Below are 27,799 nucleotides of genomic sequence, written 5' to 3' on the forward strand. Positions count from 1 at the left end.
TTGCATATTCATAAATATTCAAAATATATTGAGGGGAAAATGCTGATTGTCTGTTGTTCCAACATCAATAAATTTCTTCTGTTGCCATTTTGACAATTTATTTTCATCTCTTTTTTAATGCAATAAATAAAAGAAGAAATGAGGGGAAATTAATCTTGATTATACAAAGGGTTTTAGCAACCTGTTATTTTTGGCATAGTACTTTACCATAAGAATTTTCCTCATACTAAATATTGATATTTTAATATAATATTTTTTGCATTGTATGCATCTGTTATGTGTGGTTGAGTGTATGTCTTTGATTTCTGGGATAAACTCCTATAGGTGATGTTATTTGACTTTGTTGGAATATGTTGACCCAGTGTTTTTCAGAGAGTTAATCCCAAGTTAAATTTTCATTTAAAAGGTTGTCCCAGTCTGAAAACTTATACTCATTTCCTGCTGAACTTACTCTTTACTGGTACGTTTGGAAGTTTCTGAGCATCTGATTGTAAGTTTTGATGTCACCTTTCTCTTTATTGTGCTTGAGTTCTACCTTCCTTTGAATTAATAGCTTTTTCCTGTCTATTTTTAAAATATTTTCCTGATCTAAAAGATAAGCATTCATTCATTTATTCATTACCAGTTATCATTGCAATTTTAATAAAGTATAATACTAATTAATATATTTAGCATCAAATACTAAAAAAGAAAACCTACAATTGATCAGCACTTACAAGCAGCCCATCCTTTCCTTTTTATAGATTTACCATGACTTTCACCCCCAACACGAATCATCATTTTTTGTGTGTGTATGTATTTTATACAGATGATGGTTTTTGGAATTATTCACCTATTTACCAACTTCTTTGTTCAAAGGTCCTTGTAGGACCCCTTTTTAAAACAAATAATTTTCTTCTTTGTAAAACATATTCTTCAATATATCCCTTTTGTTAATTAATAAGTTTAGTAAATAAAAGTTTTCTTGCAATAGGTACTTTTATGGTTTTTAACATTTTTTCCGAGAGTGTATTCCTTCATCCTATTCTTTAATGATAGCATAGTTGGAAGTATAGTTTTAGGATAACAATTAATGTTTCTCTGAACTTTCGAGATATTATTTAACTCATGTTTGATAACTATCACTGTTGACAATACTGCTTTCAGGGTATCTAATTGGTATTAACTTTTGTTTATCAATGATACAACTAGGATTATTTGCTAGGTTAGTTACATATTTATTGGAATCATACTTTATTTAAGTTTACAATAAGTTACTACTACATTTCTGTGTATTACAAAATGTTAGAATCCCTGCAATTGAGATTTGCTTGCAATAAATTTAATAATGAAGACATCTACAAAGAGACATAGCCTACACAAATGGGAAGTCCTGTGTTTGAGGTATGGGCATTGTGTTCAAGTAGACATCAGTCGGTGGGTAGAAATGATATTAGTTAGAGAAGGAGAAGAAGAGTTGGGTATAAAAGACAAGACACGGGTGTGTAGAAAAGTATAAAGTCCGTTAACTCCACTATGTTTCCCATGATTGGGACATAACAGAAAAGGTAATAGGTATATGGCATAACGCTTTTGGTATATGCAGGGGCCAAGTTACAAGAGGAAAATGCCATTGTCCTTAAAAGGGAAGATGGATACTTGAGAAATACTTAGCTCATAAAACTGTCAGACTTGTTGGTTGATTGGATATAGTTAAGTGAGAGAGACAGAGGGATTTGGAATGAGTTCTAGGATTCTGCTTGAATTTTACAGAAGACATCTTCTAATTTGATGAGTTGATGGGAGTTGCAGTTTGTCAACTCTTTTAAAGACCAAAGAAAAATGTCCCTGTGTACTCTTGAGGAACACAGCAGTTTGAAGATAATAATTTTTAAAAATATTCAGTGAATATATACACCATGAAAGAAGTTTAAAAATACTCTATGAGATTTAGATGTTGTTTATTAGATGTCTATATATCATTCAATAAATTAAAACAGTAGAAATAACAGTGAAGAAATTGTTTACTCAGTGTGTCTGAAGGAAATGAGAAATGGCACATATACAAACCCATATTGATTACAATATTCAAGGATTGACTAAACAAAGGACTTAATTTGTGACCATAAAACTAAGAAATCATGACCAGCATCCTGATTACAGAGAATTTTGTCCCCATAAAGCTTAAAACTTAACATTTTGGAATGTTTTGTAATAAAGCATTTTTGAAATAAAGTATTTGTGGAAGATGTTTAAATATGGACTACATAGAAAATAAATAAATTCACAAAAGTTACAACTATCCCTTGTGCATTTAAAGACTCTTGCACACATTATTTTTAATTAAGCATCATAACAATAGGTATAAATAGTTCTGATTATAATTCTTCCATTGTAGATGACTCAGAGAAGTTAAGTGATTGACTTTAAATTACCTAGAAGGTCTTGAATGCACATTTCCTAAGTCCCTGGGTGGGAAAAGAGGTGCTTGGTATCAGAACAACGGAATTTCAAGTATTTTATTGTGAATGATCTTCATGATGGCTTCAATTGCTTTGAGGATGCCTAGTCCAAGAGCATGAGTGGGCAGGGGTCTGAGGGTTGGGTGAGTGGTTTGAGATGGGAAGTAGTGCTGTAGCCTTGCTCTAAATATTCTCCTTTGACCAGGAATCTCTTGCTTATTTTTGACCCACTAGAGGTAGAGGTCATGCCCCCGATTTGGTTGGTATATCAGCATATTGGAATTACCTAATCAATTTTCTAGCCTGGGCTTGTCCAGACCCTCTGGGAATCCCTGGTAGATTCCCTGTATCCATCAGTTACTCATCCACATGTTGGTGATTGTGATAGTTCTGCAGGAAATATGGATCTGGAGGTAGATTTGAGCTTGTGTGTGTGTGTGTGTGTGTGTGTGTGTGTGTGTGTGTGTGTGTGTGTGTATGTGTGTGGTGGCCATTTGTATTTCTTCCTTTGTGAAGTGTCTATTCAAATCACTTGTCCATTTTTAAATTGGATTACTTTCTTTTTTCTATGAAAGTCTTTTCAGTTCCCGATACAGTCTAGATACTAATCCTTTCTCAAATGAATATTTGGTAAATACATCTTCTCCCCCCTTCTGCAGGTTGTCAATTCACTCTGATGATTTTTCCCTTTGCTGTACAGAAGGCTTTAGTGTGACATGATCCTATTTGTCTATTTTTGCCTTCATTTCTTATTTTTACAGTCACGTCCAAAAAATCATTATCTATACCAATGTCTTAAAGTGTTTTTCCTATGTCTTCTTCTACTAGTGTGAAGATTTAAAATTTTTCATCTGTATCTTTGATTGTTGCACAGGGTGACTGGTAGAGGTCAAGATTCAATCTTCCACCTGTGGATACATCAGTTTCCCAGCCCCATTTATCGAAGAGGTGCTCCTTGTCCAATGTATGCTTTGGTGCCTTTCTCCAGAATCAGTTGGCTGTAGATGTTTGGTTTATTTCCTGTACCACTGGTTTATGTACCTGTTTTGACACCAGTGTCTTGCTTTGATTGCTGTAGCTCTGTAATATGCCTTGAAATTAGGTATTTTGATGCCTCCTACTTTGGTTTGTTCAAGATTGCTTTGGTCATTTTGGGTCTTTAGTGTTTCCATATTTATTTTAGTACTTTTTTCTACTTCTGTAAAGAATGTCATTGGTGTTAGGTGCAGGACAGGCTGAATTGAGTTGTCTGCAGGGCATGCCAAACAAAGTTAGCTGCAGGGTGACCTGGCCACTCAAGCCCTCTGTCTGGTCCTTTATCACCTGTTTGTGTCAAGTCTGAACACTCAACCCCACTCAAGGCTGAACACTCGACCCCCATTGTTCTGGTGCAACAGAAATCCACATCTGACCCCTGCCCCACCTGCCTGAAGGCAGAAGATGACACCCTTAGCAACTACTGTGTGATCCAATCATTGTCCACCAACAAGGAAGGCAGCTTGCAGACCCAGAGACCCCATTAGATTTGGACTATAATAACTCCCTCCTGCAGGGCCCCTCTCTCTTGTTCTTGCTCTCTCTGTCTCCCTCCCTTGCTTTTGCTCTCCCTTGCTCTTTCTTTCTTCTCTCTCTCTCTTTCTTCTCCCTCTCTCTCTCTCTCTTTTCTCCTCTGTTGCACTGCTGCAATAAAGATCTCTTGATTGCTCTGAGTGTTGTGGTCACTTTCCTTTCATTGGTGCCGAAACCTGGGAAGAGGGTTAAAACCCACTTTTGGGTCCCTCCTCCATTGGAAGTGCCACTCACCAGAGACCGCATGAACCCATTTTCTTGACCACCAGAACTTCGTTTGGTGAGTTTCCCCTTCCTGAGTCCTAAACCCAATGATGGTGTCGGGAGGATTTGACCGTTGATTGTCTGGCAAACCTCTTTGCCCACCTGCAGAGAGGAAAGCACCCCACCACAGCCTTCAAGGCCTCGGTGGCCCTCAGCGACTCCTTCCTTGGGCAGAATGGACTCTTGGGTTCAAAATTATTCCCTTCCCTTCCCAGCTGGTAGTTTCCCAGCATAGGCTTGGTAGGTCTCCCTCGGAAGACTATGTAACCTCCAGGGACACAGGACAGAGAACTGAACATCACCCCACCCAGACCTTCATGGTCTCGGTGGCTCATAAAGTCCTAGTCCTGGCACCTTCAAGACTCGGCCGCTAGAGAGACGCTTCCCCTCCCCTTCCTCTCTCTTCCCCTGCCTCTCTCTCTCCCCTCTTTCCGGCCCTGAGAGTCTCCAGCCTCTCCAGGAGAGGCCTCAATCAAAGTCTCTCATGGCTCCGCTCCGTCCAGGATGGGAGCCTCGGCTGTCAGGATTTGGTGACCACCAATCTGCAGCTGAAACCTGCCACTGGGCACTCCTGACTTTTGGCTCTAGCAGGGATGCCCGTTTTGCCTATTAATCAGTTTCCTCCTTCTCTCTTATACTATCTTTGTGTCTCCTTCCCTCTCCCTTATACTGTGTTTGCGACATGGATAATGCGTCCTCTCTGCTGGTCCGCTCTCCCCTATAATGTCTCTTGGATAACCTCAAAACCCTCCCCTTGACACCAGACATCAACCCCCAAAACTGATCAAATACAGCACCCAGGCCTGGCCCACTTATCCCCTAGACAACCAAAGCAAATGGCCCCCTTTTGGGTCTCTGAATCCCTTCATTCTAAGGGATCTTTACAATTACTGTGAGCATTTGAAAAAATGAGTAAACATCCCTTATGTCCAAACTTTCTTCTTGCTCCCATCCAATTCTGCTCTCTGTACCTCTTGTAAACCTCTACAATTTTTTCTAGCTTGCAAACAAACCCCACAACTACCGATCCCTAACCTTCTCCTTCTCCGGACTCATCCACTACTTTTGACCCTGCTGATGAACCTCCACCCGATCGTCCAGCTCCAACAGGTCCTCACCCTCAACCTTCTGCCCCAGCCCCTCCACCGTCTCGCCCGCCTCAATAACCTGCTTTCTCCCCTCCAATTACTAGCTCAAAACCCCAAACCACTGCCCTTCCTCAAACCATTGCCCCCTTGCTGAGGTAGCAGGTACTGAGGTACCCCTCCACCCACTCACTCCTCTCTTCTCCTGTCAGTACCCACACCGGGTCCCACCAGGTCCTCTTACCAGCTAACCCAAAGCTCAAAGTAGTTGAGGAGAGCCCTCGGACCCCTATCCAAGATCTGGTGAAAATGGCCTTTAAAGTTGCTTTGTCATCACTGAAAACAGGTTACTAAGAATTAAAGTCCCTTACAGTTTAATGTAGATAAACTTCCTCTTTTCGTGTTGCCCTGTTTTACTTGGCCACTGGCTGGGAAAAAATCAGCACTTCAGGTGCTGGACATCCCCTTACTAGTTTTTCACAAAAATATGTAAACAGGGCCTCTGGCCTTGAGCAGGGGATTCACAGTGATGACTACATTTCTAAGATAAGAGAAGTTACCAACTGGGCTCCATGGTAATGAAAGAATAAAAGAAACTGAAGTTAAAATGTAAAGGACCAGGTATTGTAAAGTTTCTAAGCTACACTCAAAGCCTGAAATTCCTGTAGCAGTTAAGACAATTCCCGGGACTGCCCATTAGATATGTGTCGGAATCCCCCCTGACCACTTAGTTGCTTAACAACCTGGACCCAGTGCAGCTCAGCACGTAGGCACCTCAGGGCCTAAACCAATCAGTTTGAATGTATACCCCGCTTTAGGACTGACCTATCACCCCGCCCGACCTGTTCCCGTCAATGAATGTGCTAATCATGTTTGAGAGTTGTTTGATTTTCCCGAGCCTCATGATGATTTGCTCTGATGTATGCAAAGCCCCCGCCCTCCCCCAAAAAGTGTACTTAAGCACTGCTTAACCCCTGCTCGGGCCTCTGGGCTGCTCTCCCTCCTTGAGTGAGCACAGAGCCCCATTGCGCTGGATCTTCAATAAACCCCTGTTGCTGTTGCATGAGGCAGTCTCTTGGTGGTCTCTTCCTCTGTCATTCGCTGGTCCCTTACAGTAACAGCTGGCAGGGGGAGGGAAGAAAGGGGAGAAAAAGCTCTCCCCTTCCCCCCTTCCCAGGTGTCCTTGAAGGGTTAACTTGCCCAGAACAGAGAAAAAAAACCCTGCCTTTTTGTGAACTTCTGTAGACTGTGAACTTTTGAGCCTCTCCCCTTACATACTGGGTACAAAATTCTGAAACTACCTAAACTTGGGGTTCAGTGGATTCATTGATTACAGCAGAAGCTGTGCCTCCTGAATCTGACTGCAACCAAATAAAACTTTCCCCTACCTTTGGTGCTATCTTAGGTGCCTTGCCTTGTCTGTCCCTACAATATAATTCTATACACATATTAGCAAATCAACAAATGTAATACATCACAGAAGGAGGGATAAAAAGCATATGATCCTCTGAATAGATGCAGAAAAAAACACTTGATAAAATTCAACATTCCTTCATTCCTGAACAAATTATGAATCCAAGATTATACCCCAACATAATACAAACTAAATGACGAACGAATTGCCGAGAGTCTACTAAATGGGAAAAATCTGAAGGCATTTCCTTTAAGATCTAGAGCAAGACAAGGGCAAAGACATTCTCACAGCTCTTGTTCGATATATTTCTGCAAGGTTTTTGTTGTGTTGTTGTTCATTTTTTTTTTGTTTTTTTGTAACAGGGATTAAACCCAGGGGCACTTAACCAATGAGCCTCATTCTCAGCCCTTTTGTTAAATATATATTTAGAGACAGGGTCTCACTGAGTTGCTTAGTGCCTTGCTGTTGTGGAGTGTCTTTGAACGCATGATCCTCCTGCCTCAGCCTCCTGAGCCACTGGGATTATACACGTAAGCTACTGCACCTTGCTTATTTCTGCAAGTTTTAACCAGAGCAGTTAAGAAAGGGAAGAAATAAAAGGCAATACATAGGAAGTGGGAAAGTTAAATCATCCCAGTTTGTAGATGATGTGAATCTTTACATAGGAAAAAAACCAAAGACTTCACTAAAAGCCTATTACAGCTGATAAGTAAGTTGAGTAAAGTTGCAGGACACAAATCAATGTGCAAAAACCTTAGCATTTAAGACAGCATTTAAGGAGTTTTCTGAGAAAGAAATAATCAATGAAATCCCATTCATGATAGCAGCAAAAACCAAAGAACATAGTAAAATACCTTGGAATAAATTAAATCGGGAAGTGAAAGAATTCTACAATAATAATTCTAAAATACTGATGAAAGAAATGGAGTGGCAAAGCAACCTCAGGGGTCTGTTGGGCCCCTTTCCCTGGCAGGGCTCTACCCTGACTTCACTCCCGAGTGCCATGGGACTGGTGCCTGGGGCTGCAGGTGGACACACAGCACTGTGAGTTCAGCATTTTCTATTTCTCCTTTACCCTCTCACAAAATTGTCAAGCTGCCTCACATTTTAAGCCAAACATGCACCTGCAGCAGTATTAAGTTCATCTTCCACTCCCACATTCCACAAAGAATACTTGCAGTTCTCTTAAATTCTTCTGGGATCAAAACAAAGCAAAACCAACCAAACAAACAAAAATGTGTTCCACATCAGGAATTCTCTTGAAAGTACTGACTTTCTAAATGAAGATGAAGTTACTCATGTTTTTCGCCCCCCATTAAATTTACTTAAAACTAGATCATCCAGTTGAATGGGTCCTTAGAAGCCCCCTTGTAATATAAAACCTCAAGTTTTCAGCCTCGCTACCTTTCTTCTCTTCATTCTCCATTCTCGGTGCATTGAGAAGAAGTGGAAGTCTAAACCCAACAGTTCCTGTGGCTTTGGTGGTGAGATGTTTTTGCACGAAGCCCCACATTTGCTGTTGCAGAGGTGGAGGTCATCAAACCACGGGGGACTTGCCACCCAAAGAGAAATTAGAGGACTCAAAGGTAACTCCTGTTGGTGGCATTATCTCCAGTTGTCACAGGATAAAAGGCAAATGGCTCTGTCTAAAGGTGGTGTCTGACAAATAAGCATGTGAAAATGTTCCACCTGACATGTCATTAGGGGTTTCACATTAAATAACCGTGAGATCCTCCTGCACATCTCTTAGAATGGCCCAAATCCAGAACCCAGACAGCACCAAATGATGGTGGTGTTGAAGTTACATAGTCGATTCTGATGTTCCCATTTGGCTGGGAACCATTATTGCATGCAGAACACCTTCAACATTGAATTCTGGCAAATGAAGAAAATCAGGCAATCCTTGACTGATATTTCTTTTACTCTGAACCTAATGAATTACAAATAAAAATAACTACAGGAGTAAGGAGAAAAATGTACCACCCTATATGTGCTTCAATGACTAATAAAGGTCTATAAGTCTGGGAATCAGTCTATAGAAAAATAGATTCCATTCTCTCAAGTATTGCTTTAGTTTCATGTTTTTGAATTCCTACCATCTAGACTTTAGCATTTCTACATCTATCCTCCATAATTTTGGGAGATAATCAAAGAGTTGAGGTTTAGAAAGACATCTGTAATAAATGTGCAATGATGTAGAATGTCACTAAAATCATTGTTTTCAAACATGAAGTCCCTCAATGGCAAATTTATAGACTATGACATATATTTTTTAAAAAACCTTTTCTCTAAAAACAGGAGAAAGCACTGCTTGTTCAGTGATGGATGAATAATGGCTTCCCGATGCATAGTAGGCACTTCAGTTGGAAATACTGACTCCATTCTCCCATTCACTGGAGAAGGGTTGGAAGGGTGCTCTAATTCAAGCCTATCCCTTGCTCTCTGTTGGGATGACTTTCTGAATGGGTGTGACCAGCATGTGTGTTGAGAAAGCAGCTGATGATCTGCATATATGAAGGGCACAGGGTCTCCTGGGTGGGTGCAGGCACAAGGTACAGCCAGGTTCTCTCGATGAACCCAGTAACACATCCTGAAATCTTCCTTCAGGTCCCAGAAACAGGAAGAGCTGTGCTCCCTCTGATCCAGTGATTAAAATTTCTCTGGCCGGGTGGTTTTGCTTTGTTTATGTGATTTTACTGTCCTTGGTCATGCTGTGTTTATTCTAACTTTATGGACACTGGGAATCTTACGTCAGTCCTGTTTACTTCTCTTGTTGGTTTGCTTTTTTATTCATTTTTAAGTAGTTTGGAGCAAAAGTTGGAGCTCATGGTTAAACATGCAGGGTGAAGTACTTTATATTTCATGTGTCTCATCTGACCCAGGGCTTTAGGATCCTGTAATTTCTTGTTTTCTAATTTTCTTAACGGTTTCTTGTCCTTTTATGTTATGCTTTCTTAAGTTTCCTAAATTTGTGCATGCATAAATGTGTGTGTATATTTAATGGAGAGGGTATTAAAAATAAATTAAAATGTTGCACTCCCTGTACTCTTGATGCTCTGATTACAATTCCCTAGACATTTTGTCCCTTTTCCAGAATTGAGAGCATTTAGCCACATTATCTCACTAGAATGCTGGTTTTCTCTTTTTCCTTTATAGGTCTAATAAACAGTCTGTAACTCAAGATTTAAGTGACACATCCCAAGCAAGCTTCTCCTAATGAACATTTCCTCTGTATGTCCTGATTTTACTCTTATTTCTTAGAACTAGGCTGGACAACAGGGAGAAACATTAATCTTTTTATCCCCAATCTCGACTAAGTAAGTGGAGACTTTGTAATGGTTTTTATTAAAGAACTCAAGAAAACAACCAGATAAGCATAAACTGCACAATGTACTAAATCCATAATCTTGATGGAACATATTTTATTACCTGATTTATTGAGTATTTATCATTTTAACAGGCATTGTGCTGATCATAAGTAACAAAATGGGGGAGAGGGGTGATTTTCAAGAATAGTCAATAGGTTATGAGATATGACTGCACCACTAGAAAAATTTCACTAGAAGCATTATATATAAAAGAGATTATTACTACAGACACAATAATAGAATTTTCCTGTGAATACTATATTATTACATGTGCTTTTTCATACAAGATAGTTTTATAGCAGGCAGTGTGGAGTGTGGAAGGAACTAAGAATTTGGATTAAAGGCCCCTCTTCAACAGTTCGTAGCTGTGTGATCCAAAGAAAAAGCACCTATTTTCAGTTTTATCTCAATTTCCTCATGTGCAAAATAATGACAGTTATTTGTTGCACAGGATTATCATAAGGATTAAGTGAGTTCACATAATCAAATACAGGTCATAATGTACACCTGAATATTTTTATTACCACCTTAGGCTATCCTGATTATTTTACATCATCAAACTTATAATCATGATCATTTTCTTCTTAGAAGCTGTACAAACTCAGCACTTACTGATTTTACCAAGATATACCTTCAGAGGCATCAAAGTTCCACCGCATACCAATAGCTCCATGATGAGGACAAACCTTTTAATGCATGGACCTTTGGGGACCATTCAGCATGCAAACCACAGCATGCTCTGTGGAAACTGGCAAGTCATGAGTTGTTAATTCCATTTTACAGATGGAGAACTGAAAAGATAGTCAAATAAATTAAATTATTTGCATAACGTTGAAAAGGTAGTTAAGATTGCTGACACTTTCATTTCTGTCCACATTGTACCCTCCCACACCAAAAGTTTATTTTCCTATGAATTCTTACTTTGTCCTCTTTGTATTTTCACTACATCTTTTTTCAGTTTTCCCTTGTTTCCTGCCTGAGACTTCAGCTTTTTATTGGATCTACCCAGTCTTGCTATTAGCATGAAAGACTAAAACATTTTGCCTGGAATTGGCAGCAGATTCCACGTCAATTGCAGTTACATGTCCCCAAAGACACACAAGTCTCTGTGAGCTGTGTCACAGCAGTTCCAGGGGTTAGAAGGCCAATTTGGTGAAAGGGGTTGTCTTTTAAGGAGAAACTGCTATCTGCTGAATTGTAACACTTGGCCTGTGGACTGAGGCCTTGTGAGAATACAACAACTTTTGCAGTTAAGTGGCTCATACCATCTTTCATCAAAGTCATTGGGACATCAGGAGGAGACTGTTAAGTGTAGTCACATTTGTGTCACTTTAGTTTGCACTTAGATAAGTTTCTGAACTTCCTTAAACTGTCATTCCCATCAGGGTTGCATGCCTAGCATTTCAACATTGAACCCACCCAGACACTACATTGATTGCAACAATAGCAACCTTGGAAATGGCCCTTATTAGCAAGACAGAAATACCCTGAAAGAAAATGAGTTTCCAAAATACTAGGAATAGTGTGTATGAAATGATCAACTTAAAAATATGTTTGCTGTACAAGAAGTGCAAATTAAAATAAGAAATTAATCAAATAATGTTATGTGCATTATGAATAATAAATCACAGTGAAACCACTATTCTGTATAATTATTATGTGCCAGTAAAAAAGAAATAGAAACATTATTTCAGCTAGAAAATGAACAAGGAAAAAAATGTTTATAAGTTAATGAGTTTGTGCAACCACAGAAATTGTCTCCAGTTGTATTAAGGAGGAAATAAACAGAAGAAAATATAAATATATGAAAAAGGAATTAGCTCAATCTTAAAAAAAAAGAATAAAATCCAGATACATACTGCAACATAGGTGAACCTTGAAGTATTATACCAAGTGAAATATGCCTGATGTAAAAAGAAAAATATTGTATAATTCCACTTATACAAGGCACCTAGAATAAGCAAATTCACAGAGTCAGAAAGTAGACGGAGGCTACCAGGGATTGGGAGAAGAAAAACAAAAAGTTATTATTAATAGATAAAGATAAAAGCTGGAGAGGTTGCAGGGTTCACTTTTATATAGTTGGTGGGACTGCAAATTAGTATAACCACTTTGGAAAACAATATAGAGACTCCTAAAAAGATAAGGAATGAAACCAACATATGACCCAGCTATTCCACTCCTTGGTGTTTATCCAAAAGAAGTAAAATCAGCATACTATAGTGTTATAGGTACATTTATTTATGGAAGTGCAATTAACAAGAACCAAGTTATGGAACCATTTCACATTTCATGAGCCCGTCAATAGATGAATGGAATAAGGAAAAAAAAAATATATATATATATTCAGCCATAAAGATGAATGAAATTATGTATGTCACTTGCTGATAAATGGATGGAACTGGAGAAGATCATGTTAAATGAAATAAGCCAGACTCAGAAATTCAAGGGCCTAATGTTTCCCCTCCTATGTGGAAGCTAGAGCAAAATAAGGTAAAACAAAAATGCCTGTGGGGGTGGGAGGACAGGATCCTGTGAAAACAGAAGGTAGATCAGTGGAGTAGAGCAGGGAGATAGAAGGGGAGGGAGGAGGCACAGGAAAAGGAAGGAATGGTTGAGTTACATTGACCAAATTATGCTCTGTGTATATTGGATACACCACAGTGAATTTCACCTTTGTGGGTATTTATAAAGCACCAATAAGAAAAATTTAAAAATAAATAGATCAATTGAGCAGAGGAAGGGGAACAGAGTGAGAGAGGAGGGGAGAGAAAGAGGAAGTGCAGAAGACTGGAAGATATTGAGCAAGATATTCCATGCATGTATGGTTATGTCAGAATGAAGCCCACTGCTGTATAACAGCAAAGCACTATTAAAAACATTTTTTAAAAATGGAGGTCATAGAATAATTGTGATTCCCCCCCTTGATTATGATTACTTTGCAAGGTTTCAGGTTGCATGGTCATTTTTAGAGTGTTGTACTACTCTCTAAAGTGCCTGTATTCAATAAAACTTAGTCACACACAAAAAGGTATTCTTTTCCAGAAATTGATAGTTGTAGTGGTTGCACAACATAGTGAATGTACAGAATGCTACTGAATGATAACTGAAAATTGGCTAAAATGCTAAATTTCATGTGTGTTTTACCACAGTAAGAAATATTTAGGGGGAAAAACAGAATTTAGGTGACTGAGCAAGAGGGCAGGAGATCCAGGGTTGGTGGTTATGCAGTCGGGAATTCCAGCTCAAATAATTTAGAATAACTAACACAAAACTTGTGTCTCACCTCTGTGCTGTCATTCATCTCATACTGAATATACCATTTTCAACCAAACCAAACTTGAGCCAGCAACTGGCCCAGCTGCTGTGGCTTCCTAACCAACTCACCCTTACTGCAGTATCCACCAATTCTCCGTGTTTCCTGACTTATGTTATAAACTCCTGATTCAAAGCTCTGGGAAGGTGTGTCTGAAAAGCAGATTCTCCATCATAACTAGGTTGTCCCAGCAAGGAAGTATATTTTTGGTGGCTGCAATGGCAAGGGAGCCCTGTAGCCACCGAGACTTTCATTGTGGGAATCTTGCAGGCATGGGAGTGTTAAGTCAGGTGGATCTTGAGAATGAGAATATTTATTGTTGTGTTTTGTGTTTCACGGTTATGATTCTTGTTCAGTAACCATTGGTGTTTTAATTCTGATCAATATGGCTGCACTTTGCACGAAATCCATTCTGAGCTTTCTCTTGAAACACAAGCTGTAACTGAACCAAGTGGATGGCTGATAGTCACCCTTGACTAATGGTGCACCAGTATGTAAATGCAATAGTTGGTGTCCAGGAGTTCTCCTAGAACTGACCATTTGAACCTGAAATAATACACCTTCTGGGACTATAGATACCAGAGACTTCATGTTGTCATTTACACACATCTCCCCCGGACACTACTACTTCTGTTTACTACGAAAAAGCACTGGCTATTGCATGTCCTGCCAAGTGGATAGTCCTTTGACTTTACCTTGGGCAACTTGATGACATTGCAAACCTGGACGAGTGCCACCTTTATGATCATGGTCTCCCTAGACTACGGGGACAATTTCTTTTGCAGATGCAAAGTGTTTGGTTTGTTACTAGCATTCTATGCTCAGCTTTCTTTTACCTATCTTTCCCTATATTTTTGTATATATTCCTTTGTTCTTATAGGCTGCTTCTGTGTGCATCACAATAAACTGATCCCCTTAGAAACTCTCTTTACTTTACTCGGTATGAATTAAAGGATAAAAAGACCTACCCCTTTTAGAGGAAGCATGCTTCTTGAGGTTACATTTGTCATCAGCTACTGGAGAACTGGACCACACTGGCTGGTGTGTCATTCATGTAGGAACACTTTTGTAAATTACTAATTAAAAACTTTTAAATATTATTTTTAGTTGTAGATGAACACAGTACATTTATTTATTTATTCGTTTATTTATTTATGTCATGCTGAGGTTTGAACTAATGCCTTACAAGTGCTAGGCAAGCGCTCTATCACTGAGCTACAACCCCAGGCCCTGATTAAAATTTAAACTCAAATTAACTTTCTAGATAAAAATATACAATGTGCAGCAAAAACCTGGAAAACTTTCAAGAAAACCATGCAACATATAAAATAGTATCCAAAGGAAATAAATAGAAGCAGCAGACCTTGTGTTGGGCTGCCCAGATCCCCAATTAACATGGAAGAAGTCATTTCCCAGTTGTCGTCAGTGATTCCAACAGGCAGCCTTAAGTCTTGCTTAGAAATACTTTTACTAAATAAATCTTTCCCAAGACTACATCCCTTTTGAGTATATCTTGAACCTGAGAGGGGCTGACGTGAGGAAATAAACTCTTTTCCTCTTTGCCCCCAGCTTGGCTCCATTCTGAAGTACCAGCCCAGGTTCAGGGATGAGGTGGGCATTGTGGCTTAGATATGAGGTACCCTCCAAAAGCTCATGTGTAAGAAAATGCAAGATCATTCAGAGGCAAAATGACTAGGTTATGAGGGTTGTAACCTAATCAAGGGCTTAATCTACTGACACGGATTGACGGGTGGTTACTAGCCAGGCAGGATGTGGCTGGAGGAGGTAGGTCACGGGGACATGCCTTTGGAGTAGATATCTTATCCCTAGTGAGCGGAGCTCTTTCTCTGCCACCTCATCTCTGTGTCCTGGGCTTCTCTTCCCCTTTATACCCTTCTGCCAGGATGTTCTGCCTCAAGTTGGGCCCCGAGCTGTGGAGTCAGCCCTCTATGAACTGAGACCTCTGAAACCATGAGCCAAATAAACCTTTTCTCCTCTAATTGTTCTTGCCAGGTCTTTGGGTCATAGTCACTAAAAACCCTGGCTAAAACAGTGGCATTCTCTAAGGCCCTGACGGGGAAACATTAAGCCCAAGTTCTTCTTTTGCCCATTCCTGCTTCTTTCATTCCATTACACAAATGGCGTGCCTGAAACTGTTTCCTAATAAAATTTTTGCCTGCTAAAATTCATCTCAAAATCTGCATCCCCAGAAACCCAAACTGCAATACAGAGTACTGCTGGAAAATGACATGGACGTGACGGGCCACCAGTCTATCATTTAGCAGTTGACGTTTTGAGATGGCTTCATGGTTGACTATGCAAATAGCACAGTTATAGAATACCTTAAAATTAGCAAAGGGGAGGACTGAGAGTATAAAATGTAAACTCTGAAATGTGGAAGTTAAAGAATTCTCCACAAATACCAAAGAAACACCAACTGAAGTGAGAGGAAATGTGAGAAATGAGAATAGCCATCAGAGATGTCCAGCTGCTAATTGGTGCTCCTAAAGAACAGAAAACACATGAAACAACAGAGAAAGAAAATTAAAAATTTTGCAATATTGAGAGCCTTGTAAATAAGATATTTTTTCCTAAATCATCTATCTGGAGTATTTGAATTATTTGATCCTACTGCTTTGTATCAGTGGTTTGTTGATACATAGCAAATTGCCCCCAAACCATAGCAGTTTGAAAGAACACATATTTATTATTCCACAGTTTCTGTAGGTGGAAGAGGGGAAAAGTTTATCCCAGTCTTCTTCCCTAAGTTCCTAACAAGGCTGCACTCAAGACGCATCTAGGAAGGGATCAGCTTTGAGTTCAGTCAGTGGTTGTGGCTGAATTCAGCTCCTCGAGGCTGCTGAACCGAGTAGCTCAGTTTCTCACTATTGGTCCATGGTCAGCCTCAGACCTGTCATATGGGAGTCATTGTTAACAATGTGAATTCATATAAATAATAATAAAGACCTCTTTCCATATCTCTGATTACAACCAACTAAAATTTGCTTGTTTTTTTTTTCATGTATACTTCATTATTTTGTTCAAAGGTAAATGCATTCCCAAAACTCACCCAAAAAAGCAATGATTTGGTAAGGTGATAAGCAGTGTAGAGAAACTTCAGGTGCCTCGATGTACCTGAATAAAAACATCATTTAACCTGTTCAGAAAAACAAATACAGATGGTAAAAATAGTCAGTGAGAATAGGTTTGGTGTAATACCTGAGCTGGTTCAATGTGAATTGAGTGGAATTTTCACAAAGTTAGTCAACTGCGGATCCCTGTCTGAATCACCAGGGACTGTTTGAATGGCTGAACTATTTGAATGGCTGTCAGCTGTCATCAGCTCCCGAGGTAGCTTTGCCAAGCAAGCTTATGGTAAGGAAGTGCTGGGGTTGCCTATCTCCAAAAGGGACCTAGCAGGCCTCTGCACCAAGGACATGGTGGTATCATTTAGGAACATCTGGGAAAGTTCAGACATCACTCCCTGAGATTTATTTCTAGCTTTGGCCCTAGTAGGTGGCTAGCTGAAAATTCATAGATTTCCATTTCATCAATTTTAAAAAAGATAAAGTTAATCTGTGGCTGGGAACAGGTATTAAAACAAAGAACAAACAGAAAAGTGTCAAAGTTCAGAGGCTGCTCACAAGTAGCCTTATAGGAAATGGGGATTTAGTTTGGGATCAGGACAGGATGTTCTGAAGCTTCAAACTGCAGATTCAGCTAGTTCTTGTTTGTTTGTTTGTTTGTTTGCTTTAAAGTTTTCTTGTGTAAACGCCCAGATAAAAATGAAGTTTACACCAACCAGGGTTATTTGGCGGGCTGTGCACTTGCAGGGGATCAAACTTCACTCCTCCTCCTCCTCCTCCTCCTCCTCCTCCACCACTCCTCCTCCTCCTCCTCCTCCTCCTCCTCCTCCTCCTCCTCCTCCTCCTCCTCCTCCTCCTTCTCTTCTCCTTAGCTGTACAGGACAGGAGAGTGTATTTTGACCTATTATACATACATGGAGTACACCTTATTCTTATTAGGATCTCACTCTTGGGGTTGTACATGATGTGGAGTGTCATTGGTTCTGAATGTTTGGGCTTCACTCTTGAGGCCAGAGTGAATTTATCCAGATCCCCATACGAGAAGAGCATATGGACTCCTCATGTGCAAAGTTCCTCATGAAAAGAGAAGCCTGTAGCGGGCAGGGAGGTGATAGAAACGGATGAAACAGGCCAAGGGCAAGAGAAACAGAGGGGAGCAGTGATGACTGAGAGGGCAGGCACCCTGGTGAAGCAGACGGCCACTGTATTAGTCAGGATGACTTGTCTTGCAGGTGAGAGAAAAACCCAACTTGAGATGCCTCGAACAATAAAGAAAATTTATTGGAAATATAACCTGAAGCCCCAATAAAGTGTGGGGTGACTCCAGAAGTTATTAATCTGTGGCATCATTAAGAAAACCAGGTTTTCTTCCTTGAATCTTTCATTCTGTCTTCTTCAGCATATCATCCTTGCCTTGACAATCACAGGTCAGCTGCAGCAGTAGCAGATGCCAAAGAGAAAATGAGAACACAGTTCCCAGAAATCCCCAACACTCCTCCTCTATCAAAAAAGGAGAGTTGTATGCTCCTCTCCGGACCGACCACTGGTATGCAAAGTAAGATCATTATAATTGAGTTCAAGTGACAAGAACTTATCTGGGTGATAGTTAGGATCACCTTATCTAAAGATGAGCAGTGCATACAACTGGGGTTCTGAAAGCAAAGAAGAAGGGGGGATATTAGGCATTCAACCAGCAATATTTGCCCCACCATCTGTCAACTAAGTCGTGGCTGTTAAGGGCCATGTGATTCTAGTGTTCACAAACTGATTACTTTAGAAGCTTGGAATTTTGATGTTTAAGTAAGATCTCCCACTTTTAAAAAATGTAGGCAATAAATTCAAAACATTTAAAAACACTATGTGGTCAACATCTTTCAGTCCAAATAAAAGACATCTATAGTCCAAACATGTCCTGCAGGTCACCAGTTTGCAACTGCTGTTGTATGCTACTGGTTTATTTAAGTAAAACTTTCTCTATTTAGAAAGTAAAGTTCAATTTTACCATGTTAGTAACTGAATTATCCAAATATCAATCGCAATTTTTTTGATTGGGTAGGTTTTGCTCAACTTTAGAAAACCTCAAATGACATAGTTAATAAATATTTCAGAAAACAATGTAGGCAGGAGACACACCACATGGAAGAGACAACATTTACAGAATTTTCTTTTTAACTGAGGGTTTTAATTTGACAAGTTAAGTATTAAAACAATGAAGAAGTCACAATGCATTTAATAATAAATGTGCATTTCCCCCCCTTCCCTTCCAGTCCCCTGTGATTTTTATTTGTTTTCATTAGAAGGAACATTAACTACCATCACATGAGCAAATCAAAGTGTTCAAGGACACTCAAGCAATTAGTTAGCATGATAATAAAAAGAAGGGGTGCATAAGAAAAAAATCAACTAACTAGCAATCATCTTCCTTTCCAAACTATGGATAAAATTTTTTTAAAAATTGATACACATATTCTCAAGAGTCAGGCTTTCTTGAAAAATGTTACTGAATCTCTTCAAAGGAATAGCAGGAATCAGGAAACGTTAACCTCCTTAGTGTAAGGAGCACATAGCGAGAAAGTAAGTGTATTTCTCTGTTCTCCGGGTTTTCAAGACTTCCCATTTCATCCCAGGTCCATTAATTCTTGCTTAGTTGCTGCTTCAGACTTTTGGATTGGAGTCCTAAAAAAGTCAAACTGTTAATTAACTTGTCCTACAAATGTGGATATTTTATGCATATATGTAACTTGGAACTATTAAGAAGCTAAAACCAATGCTCTGATCTCCTACTTCCTATTGGATGGGTTACTGGAAACACCAACGGTGACGAAGTGGAAACCAGAGAGGGAAGGAACACAAGGAGAGAAAAATACCATCCTGAGGTCCAAAGACTCATCTGGACACTTATCATAAAATGGAAAGGAGAGGTGACCAGGTGACGTTACGGGATGTGGGTCATTATTCTCTGGGAGATGGAGTCCATTCCCACTGTCCTTAGGGACTCTTCCTGAGAAAGTGGGGAAATTGGAGGTCACCATAGCTTTCTAGCTCCGATACTTTCATCTTCTTCTTCTTGGTTAGTGGCCACACTCAGAAGCAAGATTTTCATGTGAGCACCCACCAGACAATCAACAGGTACTGTTCTTGGTGAACTTCCTCTAAGAACACATGGTTGGAACTTTTCCCTTGTTAGTAAGGAATGATACACTATTATAATAATTAGACCACGGATCTCTTATGTTAGATGAAGACATTGCTTATCTCAAAAAACAGTAGCAGTCTTTGTGCTAAATTAGACGCAAAAATAATGGTAGGGCAATAGAAATGCCATGTTTTATCCATCTTCACAGAATTATTTCCTTCATAAAAATATTCTTTACCTCCTCTTCACTCATTAATTCTACCCAACATCAGGGGCCAGTTCAGATTCCAACTACTCAGTCAATGGATCCTCCTCTTCCTTAAGCACTTTAACCCATTCATTTTCTCCTCACTGTGTTCTCACATTCCTATCTGTTATGGTTTCCACCTGGCATGTCCCTAAAAAGTGCCTGTGTTGGAAACATGGTCCCCAAGGCAGAAAGGTTCAGAGGTTGGGCTTTTAGGCAATAATTTGCTTAATAATTTGAGTGGACTACTGGGTGGTAATTGTAGGCAGATGGGTCTTGGTAGGAGGAGATGGGTCATTAGGGGTGTGCCCTTGAGGAAGATATCCAGTTCCTGGCTCCTTTTTCCTCCTCTGTGCTTTCCTACTGCCCTGAGCTGAGCTGCCTCGTCCACCACGCCCTTCTGCCATGATGTTCTGCCTCATCTCAGGTGCAGAGCAATGGAGCCGGCTGAGCATGAGTCTTCTGAAACCTGAGCATGAGTCTTCTGAAACCGTGAGCCCAAATTAAAGTTTTCTTCCTCTAAGTCATTCTCGTTAAGTATTTGAGTCACAGTGATAAAAGGGTAACTAACACAGTATCTTTCACTTTGGCCCCAAGTAATATGTGAAGAATTAAGTGCTTCATGTACATGTGATTTGTCTCTCAGCTAAAAATATGAAATTTGGGGGTGGGGGGGGAAGGAACTTAAATTCATACCTTTTTCAAGTATCCCCACAAGAGTACCAGGCATGACAGAATATGCTCAGAAACTGTTTTATGATTGAATGAATTCCGTTTTTTAGTTCACGAACACTGACTTTTATTCCAATTTGTGGTCTAATTTCATACTCTACTGTTATGGGTTAGATATGCTGTCCCCCAAAAGCTCATGCATGAGACAATGCACGATTTGGAGGAGAAATGATTGGGTTATAGCCTTATCCTAATCAGTGGATTAATCCCTGTGGGATTGATTGAGAAGTAACTGGAGGCAGGTGGAGTGTGGCTGGAGGAGGTAGTTAATTGGGGGTGTGGCTATGGGGTATATATTTGTATGTGGAGAGTGGAGTCTCTCTCTCTCTCTGCTTCTGATCACATGTGAGCTGCTTCCCTCTGCCACACACTCTGCCATGATGTTCAGCCTCACCCCAAGCCCTGAGGAATGGAGCCTGCTGTCCATGGATGGAGACCTCCGAAAAAGTGAGCCCTCAAATAAACTCTTCCTCCTACAATTGTGTGGTTGGGACTTTCAGTCATAGTGGAGAAAAAGCTGACTAAAACACCTACCTTCTACTACAAAAAAAAAAACTCTAATAAGAATTATTCCAGGGCTGGGGATGCGGCTCAAGCGGTAGCGCGCTCGCCTGGCATGTGTGTGGCCTGGGTTCGATCCTCAGCACCATGTACCAAGAAAGATGTTGTGTCCGCCGAGAACTAAAAAATAAATATTAAAAAATTCTCTCTCTCTCTCTCTCTCTCTCTCTCTCTCTCTCTTTAAAGAAAAGAATTATTCCACCTACAAGTGATAGTAAGTACCATAAATGATAAAACTTTATGTTCTCTAGTATGAAAATATAGAAATGATTCTTTAAATTTTACCTCATACGACAGAAGTATATCACTTTTTCAATAACTACAATCCAATGATATATGAGCTTATAGATAATATATAGGCCTTGCTGTTTGAGATACCCCAGGACAAAGGTGGGAGGATGTGTTAGGTTACCCTGCAAAAACCCAGTAAAAAATCCCAAAGATTTAGACACCATATTCCAGGTAAGCTCAAGAGACATTAAAAAAAAAACCCCACCAGTGAACACCTGATACTTACAAGGAACGAAGAAGTTATGGAGGTAGGAATCGGTGGTGGTGGAAAATCAGGCTTTGTGATTAGCTAGAAAGAAGACAAAAACAAAATAATTTGAAGGTAAGGTCTTGAAAACAGTTGTGCTTAATGAAAAGGTTTAAATTATTTTCAGAAATGGAGAATTTATAACCCTACCCATGAGAATATTCTAAACCCATGGGTTGCTTTCATGTTGGGGCACAAATATAATTCATGCATAGTCCAATGACACTGGAAGATGGTTACTATGGACTGAGTGTTTGTGTCTCTCCATATTTTTTTATCTCGAAGCCCTAATCCCCATGTGATGGTGCATGCAGGTGGGGCCTTTGGAAGGAACATAGGTTTTGAAAGAAGAGCTCTCAGGATAGGATTAATGCCCTTACAAGAAAAAACACAAAGAAATTATCTCTCTTTCCCCACCAAGTGAGGAGACAGTGAGAAGGTAGCTGTCTACAAGCCAGGAAGTAAACTCTCCAGACACCAAATCTGCCAGCATCTCCATCTTAGACTTTCCATCCTTTACAACAAGGACAAATAGATGCTATTTAAGCCACTCAGTTTATGCCATTTTTGTTATATCAGCCCAAACTGACTAATAATGGTGCTTCATGAAGCAGATTGGTACTCTTCTTATAAGGCATTATCAATTTCTCAGCCCTGGGGTTCAGGTTTAATGGTTAAATTTAGGAATATAATGGAGAGGTGCACATTCTCGTACTTCACATTTTCAAAACATTTTGCAGAAGAATTTATATTTTATATTATATTCCACAAGTTTCAACATTCTTCTGGATAATTACTTGGGCATAGTGGGTTGTGTCTTTCACTGGTATCTCCTCGAGGGTGGGCAGGGTAGTACAGAGAGGCTGCTAACTCACAAGAGAAGCAGAGGCCCACTGCCTTCCACAGGCAGAGAAGATACATGCAGCTTCATCCAACTCATCCAAAACAAACAATCATATTTTTAAATAAAACCAATGGTTTCGTAAGTAAGCTTCCAATAAGTCACCCACTCAAGGCCTGGTAGCTCAGAGCCAAACACTAAGGGACCAGACAGGAAATCCCAGTGGCTCAGTTGGGGCATTTATAGGAGTATATCCCCAGAAACATGATTACCAATGTTATTACCATTAACCAGCATCAACTAAAATCTCTAGATATGTAGAACATGACCAGAGTATTACATATTACATATATTGTCATACAAAAACAGGAATCACCTTATCTATGGGGACATTTGCCCAAAGAACAAGGAATCGACCCAGAGTACAGAAGAAACAGAAGGAGACATCGGTTCTCTTCTTATTCTCTGCCTTCCATGAGTCCTAATCAAGTAACCCCTGCATTTTTAGGGATTCTCTTTCACATTAACAAAAGGAAAATTAGGATAGATTTGAGAAAACACTGAAGGGCAAATGTGTTAAGTATGTCGTCAGGATAGGAGAGTGAGAAAAAGTCACACACTGGGGCCGTGGCAAGCAGAGTGTAAACGGAGTTCACCTCTTGGGGCTGAATGGCCTTCACCATCTGGGGCTTACTCTTCTGCATGTGTGGCCCGGTGTCAGTGGGAGATAGTGGCCTGAAAGCAAAGACATGTTGTATAAATTGACAGCACTTCCTTCGGCATGCCGGGGAAAGGATGGAAGACAACCCACTGTGTCAGGCCTGCTTCTTGGCTGGGTTTTTCCTAGCTCCCCAGAATATTCTTCTGTGTGTATATATATATATATGATTGAGAAACATTAATAGTTTTGCTTATCATTTCCCACAGAGCATATTAGTAATGGTGTTAAAACCAATTTTTTAAAATCTGAATCATGTCATTTTATTATCTTTATTCATTTAATATTTATTATTATGGATGAATAAATTAGCTTTTAAAAATGCTAAAAAGATTCTGTTGGATAAGAACCTTTGTAAAAATGTTTGTAAGTCAGACAGATCTAGATGGATATCAAGGCTCCGTTATTTACTCTGCAAGACTGTAAATTCCTTATCCTCTCTGAGCTGGTTTCCACCTCAGTCACAACAACGCTTGCAGGATTGATAGGTATCACCTTCTCATCTATACGATGGAAATAACAGTAACAACTTCATGAGTCTCCTGTCAGGATTAAATGAGATAGTGGGTATAATAGGGCTTGGCACAATATTTATCATATAGTTACTGATGAATGATTGCTAGATGCAGTGCTCTTATAATAATAAAGGCCTTTAATAATGAGAGTTAATGCCATGTTGTTATTAATTATAAATACAGTGATTAATAGAAGAATAAAATACTTAGTGCTACGAAGGATTTCCCAGTAAAAGGGATACCCAAACTCTGGCCCAAGATGTAAGTGTATTTCTGAATACGTGAAGAAAACCAAATCTAAATTTGGGAGCTTGGATCAGACTCCTACATTTAAGGCCCAGCGGAAAAAAGGCTTACCTCTGAACTTTCTTCCCCTTTCTTCTGGCATTTTGGTGCCGGATTGCTATAGCAACCACCACAAATATGACGGCCACTGGGAACAGCACTCCAACCACAATGGAGAAATCTGCAACAGAGAGGACAGGCGGAATCTGCATCTACACACCGCTTGCTTTACTGTGTGCACAAATTCGTCTCCCTCTCCCCAAATAAACCTGTTTTCCCTGGAAAAGATCTCACAGCCAACACAAGGAAAGTGTACTTTGATCATGACTATTGCATTAATATGAATAAAAAGGAAATCAGTAAGAAACATTTAATATGAGATTTTAAAAAAAGCATCATACCACTGAGAATTCTTTGAAGAGAGATTCTGAGATAACAGGTAAATGAAAGGCTGGCAATTAGAAGAAAATACAGAGTAGAGAGGATGTCAGAGTGGGACTGAAATGTTTTTGAAACTTCACCTTGGAATGAAACCAGCAAATGAAAATGAAACCTGGAAATCTTATTCTTGTCAATAGCAAATAAGGAGCTGAGATATTAGTAAGAAAGCTTTTGCAGATGACTGTTTTTCTGATATTTGTTGTATATTGGAGATAAAATAAATTACATGGCCCCATGAGGGAATGGTTTTAACCAATATTCCTGGGTCCTTGTGGTGTTTTTTACAATGTCTGCTACCTCAAGAATTCATTTCTCTTATAATAATCAGAAACTACAAGAGATCAGGAGGTAAAAATCTGAAGAGGAATGCAAAGGAATACTGCTGTCATTATAGAGATCAGCAGACCTGTCACAAGGTAACTCATTATAACTGGGTGCAGTGGTGCACACCTGTCTTCCCAGCTACTCTTGAGGCTGAGGCTGGAGAATGGCAAGTTCCAGGCCAGCCTCAGCAACTTAGCAAGATTCTGTTTCAAATATAAGTAATAAAAAGAACCAGGGATGTAGCACAGTGGTAGAATACCCCTACATTCATCCCCAATATGAAAAAGAAAAAAAAAAGGTTAGTTGTTATATAAATGCAAGAAAAGTTCACAAGTATGAGCACACAGGTAGGTGGAAGTAGATACCTCAGAAATAAAATTCTAGGTAAGACGATGATGTCAGTTCAAATCTCCCCATCTTCCCTTCCATAAAAATTACTTTTTAGTAAAGTACAAAGAAAATAAAGTTTGTAGGCATTTGTGTTAGATACAATGAAAATGAAAAGAAAGTATTTAAACTAAAAATGAAATTGTAATTCTATTTTCAAGATAGCAACATATCAGAGGAACTGCTTCACAAAAATCCCTAATTTGAAGGCACGTGGTCTGGAGGTAAAGTCAGGGCACAGACAGAGAGGAATATAATAACAGGAACTGGGTGTTCAGTTTAAAATGGAAATAATTGAAGAGTATCTAATCTCTTTAATTCTCGTAATGGCAGTCTAGAAAAGTTGGATCAACCTTCCCACTAAAAAGAATTTTAAAAAGCCAAATAAAATACTCCCTATGATGAAGGAAATATTGAAAAAAAATAATTGAAAAAAAAACCCTGGAAAAATGTAGAGATTAATGAGTGGGCAGGAATCCAGAGACAGACATGAAAATTATCCTGGAGAGAGTTAGGAAATTCAGAAAGGAATGAAGATCAAATGAGACCCCTGGTGTACACTGTAAATTGTGAATGTCAGTTCATTGATCGTAACAAATGTGCCACCCTGGTTCTGGATGTCTCTAGTGGGAGTGGCTCTGTATACCAGGAGGCAGGGGGTATAAGGGAACTCGGTTCTTTCTGTTCAATTTTGATGTGAACCTAAAGCTGCCCTAAAAATAAAATCTACTTTAAAAAGCAGACGAAGTAGAATTTTTTTAGGATAAATACACTAAAAGTGTCTAAAAGAAAAGCATAACCTTCAAGTTAATAAAAAGAAAAAATGGAATGATTACAATACTCAATAAGTCTAGAAGACAGAAAAAAGAAAAAAGACAAATAGAAACTCTATAATTACAGATTTATATCTAAATATATCAGTAATTACATTGAATTTAAACTAAATCAGTTTTCCAGATACATTGAAAAAAGAAAAATTAAGACTAAAAAGAAAAAAACACAAAGCATGAGACTAAAACCTAAAGAAAGAGAAATATTTGCATGCATTTTTCTTTTTAATAAAAGACAGATATAAAGAGAATCCAGAAAGGATGAAAGTAAAAGTATGGAAAACTGATGTCCTATATACAAACACACAAAGAAACATAGTTTAGCTGTATTAGTCTCTGAGAAGTGTTACTTTAAAATGCAAGAAGTGTAGCTAGAGATGCACCGAATTTATAAAAATAGCAGAAACTGTATTCTCTGAAAGTCTAATGAGGTCATTTTACCTATCCAACAAGTCACGGCTCCTAGGTCAGAAGAGTCGTCATAAAGCAAGAAAATTTGGTATGTTAAGACAAAACAAATATAAAATTTGAGATTTCTTTGTCTGAAGAGTAAAAACATAGGTTATGGAAAATATGACTTAATAGTCATTGAAAAGGCTTTGAGGATTAATATTATGGATTCTATGACTAGAGAAGAGGAACTCCAAGAGGAGAGAGAAGAGGCAACAAAGTCCTACATGATACAAAACCAAAGCTTGGAGGAGCAGAGCAGTTTCCCAGGCTGCAGGTCACCTACGGAAGACGGTGGACGAGTCGTCGCAGTCCGGAGGGGCCCATCCTTCTTCACACTGGCACTGCAGCTCGTGGTCACACACCTGGAGGGGCAAGGGCGCTGTGAGTCCCCCACTAGACTGAGCACACACTCCAAAGCCCCGTTCCTCCACCACAAGCCCACTCTGCAACACAGTCGTTCCTCCCCTCTGCCGTCCTTCACCTGCCCAGGTGAGGTCTGAGTGCATCGCAGGCATCTCAGTAAATGTCCTCAGAAGAGAAGTCTCAGAGTCAGAGCTGCCCAGGGGTGGGCCACACTCCACTGTGACCCTTGAACCCCGAAAGCATTCCTTCTGCTTCACAGCAACTGACTTAAGATTACCTGTGACTCAGCAGGCTCGGGGACACTCATGTTTACACCTTACCGCATGTCCTTTGCACTTGGAGGAGCAATTGGTCGACTTGTAGGTCCTCTCCATGTCCACACACTCTGCATTCATGCACACCTGAAAGGGACGTGAAAATGTGATCTTGGTGGCTTCAGCTTTGCCAGTGGCTGACTGTGTGGAATCTGGTCTTCTGTTAGTCACTATTATTGTTATCCAACTTGCCTTCCTACTAAGGAAATCACAGTATTTTTCTGAAAGATGAAGATGGCACCTGAAAATTTTTTATGATAAAACGTGGGAAGCCCCCTTCATGGATAAATTCCTTCCTTTGCCTAATTCCTATGGATCTTTCCCTCAATCTACAGCTTCAGTCCCATATTTAAGATGAATAGCACTGAACTAGGCTCTTCACATAATACAGGTACCCATTTCAAATAAACTTATTATGGAGAATACATGCTGATATCCCAATACATGCCATATTATAACAACTATCATTTATATGGAAAAAATATTTTTCTTATTTCTCTCTGAATTATCATCAGAGTTGCTATCATTCATTGAGCACCTACCAGAGTTGGAACACTAAAATTCATGAAGT

At 39.5% G+C, this 27,799-nt stretch overlaps 1 protein-coding gene across 1 annotated transcript in view; it reads right to left on the bottom strand.

The window, feature by feature from the left end:
* Positions 1-21,735: 21,735 nt before the first annotated feature.
* Adam28 (ADAM metallopeptidase domain 28) overlaps positions 21,736-27,799 on the bottom strand; it is a 46,068-nt gene continuing 40,004 nt past the window's right edge. Inside the window, exons 17-21 of the mRNA XM_078031354.1 lie at positions 27,235-27,315; positions 26,831-26,913; positions 24,189-24,297; positions 23,255-23,333; positions 21,736-21,799 (exon numbers count right to left, since the gene is read on the bottom strand). Of these exons, the coding sequence (XP_077887480.1) occupies positions 23,316-23,333; positions 24,189-24,297; positions 26,831-26,913; positions 27,235-27,315 (291 nt within the window). The 3' untranslated portion in view covers positions 21,736-21,799; positions 23,255-23,315. The remainder of the gene's footprint in view (positions 21,800-23,254; positions 23,334-24,188; positions 24,298-26,830; positions 26,914-27,234; positions 27,316-27,799) is intronic.

This window comes from Ictidomys tridecemlineatus, chromosome 14 (assembly GCF_052094955.1).
Source record: "Ictidomys tridecemlineatus isolate mIctTri1 chromosome 14, mIctTri1.hap1, whole genome shotgun sequence".
Classification (NCBI taxonomy): Eukaryota; Metazoa; Chordata; class Mammalia; order Rodentia; family Sciuridae; genus Ictidomys; species Ictidomys tridecemlineatus.